Raw genomic sequence first — 2598 nt, forward strand, 5'->3', positions numbered from 1 at the left:
ACATCTCCAAACACTCCCACATTTCATTCATATCTCCTAAAAACTAATTCCCATCTCTTCCAACAAAATCAGACACAATACTTTTGTTACATGAGCAGAAGAGAATAAATCTAGGCTATACCACAATCATGAGTTGCAACGGTTGTCGTGTTCTCCGAAAAGGCTGCAATGAGAATTGCATTCTTAGACATAGTCTTAGTACTATTGAAACAGCTCAAGCTCAAGCCAGTGCCACACTTTTCGTCGCCAAATTCTTCGGTCGTGCTGGCCTTATGTCCTTCCTCTCCTCTGTCCCCGAGCAACAACGACCTGGTAAATATCCATATAAACAATTAGCTAGCTAGCTAGCCACTATTATAGATGTGTCACAAAATTTTATCACCAACCAACACTATACCTTGGTATAACACTATAACACTAGTTATATTTCTTTCGCAAGCACTTAACCATACAGTTTTTTCATCACAATATTATCTTCTATCACATCTAAGCTGATGTGTATGACAACCTCATACTCACTTTACATCTTTACCTATATATATATATATACTCCATCTGTTTCATCTTAAATGTCCTGATTTGACTTTCTGAGTTTTTTTCCAACTTTGACAGTAAATTTATTTGTTTGAGTTATATAACATCTGATATAAAATATATAAATGGATTGAGTTTTAAAAATGTGCTTCTCATGGATATAACTTTCATCAACTGTTATATATCAAACAAAAGTACTGATGTTTTAATGTTGGGTGCAGATCTATTTCAATCTCTATTATTCGAAGCATGTGGGAGGACAGTGAATCCAATAAACGGGGCGGTTGGGCTACTATGGACAGGAAACTGGCACTTATGCCAGTCAGCCGTCGCGACTGTTCTTAGAGGGGGAACCATACATGCGATGCCTGAAGCGTTTTCGCTTGATCAAGCAACTAAGGTGTCATCATCCGAGAGCAACAATGTATCCGAAGATAACAACTACACTTATATGGAACTTGGAGTTGCTAAATCGTCTGGTTTGAACTCGTACGTTGATGGAAGTAATGATAGGTTGACGATTAAATTAGAGAGAACGGCGTCCTTGAATGTATCTGAAACGACTACGTTAGAAAGCAGTACTCCTTCACCTTGTAGTGAAACAAAGCTTTTGAGACTCTTCTCGTGAATAACTACAAGTTTATCGAAATTTGTTTTTTTTTCTCCTAGGTTTTTTTTACTTACAAGAGAGTGAGATTTGAGTTAATTCTCATTAACTTTTAACTCTTGTACGTGTTATCATCCTCTATAAATATCAAATATCTTGATCATATAATAGAAGATGTGGGAAAGAGGCTTAAATGAAACCAATTATATTTCTATTAGTTTTTTGAACAAAATACTTGTTACTTTGTGTACAAGATAAACTTGTAGCTATAATGTTGTTATTTGGTGGTATATATGGCCGGATGCTTACAATAGTTGTACGTTATAGTTGGGGTTCATTTATTATTTCATACTTATATTCGAGATTACTTCATACTTTGGCTATTTGAAGTGTTATTTGGTTGAGAGGTAACAAATTAATTAATTCGATTATTTGATAAACCTACGCAGAAAAAGCAATACAACCATAATATAACATCATATATTTGCGTTCATTGAAGAAGTTTTTCGTCTGCATAGAAAGACAACTATTAACACAAGTCTCACAATAATTCAAATAAAACAGACTTGAATCCGGCCACATACAACCAGGCTAAAACTTGCCCAACTCTTTGACTGTGTTCATAGAGCTCCAAATGTATAGGAGCATATATATAATTATGAATTAATAAAATATTGTTATTAAGATATTTGTTTGGATAAATTTTGCTAGTTTAGGTAGGAGTGAGACATAGACCTACTTAAAATGATGATAGAAATCTTGAATAATAGCAAGTGGAATTCATTAGTACCACTAATTGTATTATTAAATTATTATTGAATTATATTATATTTAATAAAATGGCATTGTTAATGAAAGAATGGTTTTGCTTTGTAGTTTTGTGTAGGGAAGAATATATCCACCAATACCTTCTTTACTAGTTAAAAGATTCTCAAGTAGACCTTAGCTTAACAAAAGTGATCATTAAGTCATCTTAGTATTTTGTAAGTAAGAAAAATGTAATTAATTAAATAACGGTAAAAAGGAAAATTTACTAAAATTACGATAAATCAACTTAATTTTACACTCGCAGATGAGAATCTCAATTTTTTTTATATACGCCAACCAAACTTTACATGTATAGAAATATAGAATGATATAGCAAAGATATTAGGATGAGAATCCTCTAAAGTTATTTATAAATTTATTGGTAAAATTGTTAATCTTAACGTTTGAATTAAAATTAAGGGTCAAGATTCAAAAATGATTTTTGAATCTTGACCTTTAATTTCAATCCAAAAGTCAAGATACTTTCAACTTTATTAAAACAACTTTAGAGAATTCTCATTCAAGATACTATGTCAAGATACAATCGAGTACGATAATTATCACTCCATACATAATTATTCACCAAAACATGAGAATCTCAACCTTGATCCACACAAAAGAGGGTGGTAAGGAGGGCACAAACGATATTT

At 32.3% G+C, this 2598-nt stretch overlaps 1 protein-coding gene across 1 annotated transcript; it reads left to right on the forward strand.

The window, feature by feature from the left end:
* LOC122593195 (LOB domain-containing protein 37-like) lies at positions 1-1373 on the forward strand. The gene is made up of 2 exons (XM_043765568.1): positions 1-312; positions 756-1373. Exons 1-2 carry the CDS (start codon positions 129-131, stop codon positions 1160-1162), a joined length of 591 nt encoding a protein of 196 aa, XP_043621503.1. The 5' UTR covers positions 1-128; the 3' UTR covers positions 1163-1373.
* Positions 1374-2598: the final 1225 nt, after the last annotated feature.

This window comes from Erigeron canadensis, chromosome 3 (assembly GCF_010389155.1).
Source record: "Erigeron canadensis isolate Cc75 chromosome 3, C_canadensis_v1, whole genome shotgun sequence".
In the NCBI taxonomy this organism is placed as follows: domain Eukaryota; kingdom Viridiplantae; phylum Streptophyta; class Magnoliopsida; order Asterales; family Asteraceae; genus Erigeron; species Erigeron canadensis.

Coding starts and splice junctions, on each gene's coding strand:
- LOC122593195 (XM_043765568.1), top strand. CDS start 129: ATGAGTTGCAACGGTTGTCGTGTTCTCCGAAAAGGCTGCAATGAGAAT. Junction 313..755: donor CCCCGAGCAACAACGACCTG/GTAAATATCCAT, acceptor TGTTGGGTGCAG/ATCTATTTCAATCTCTATTA.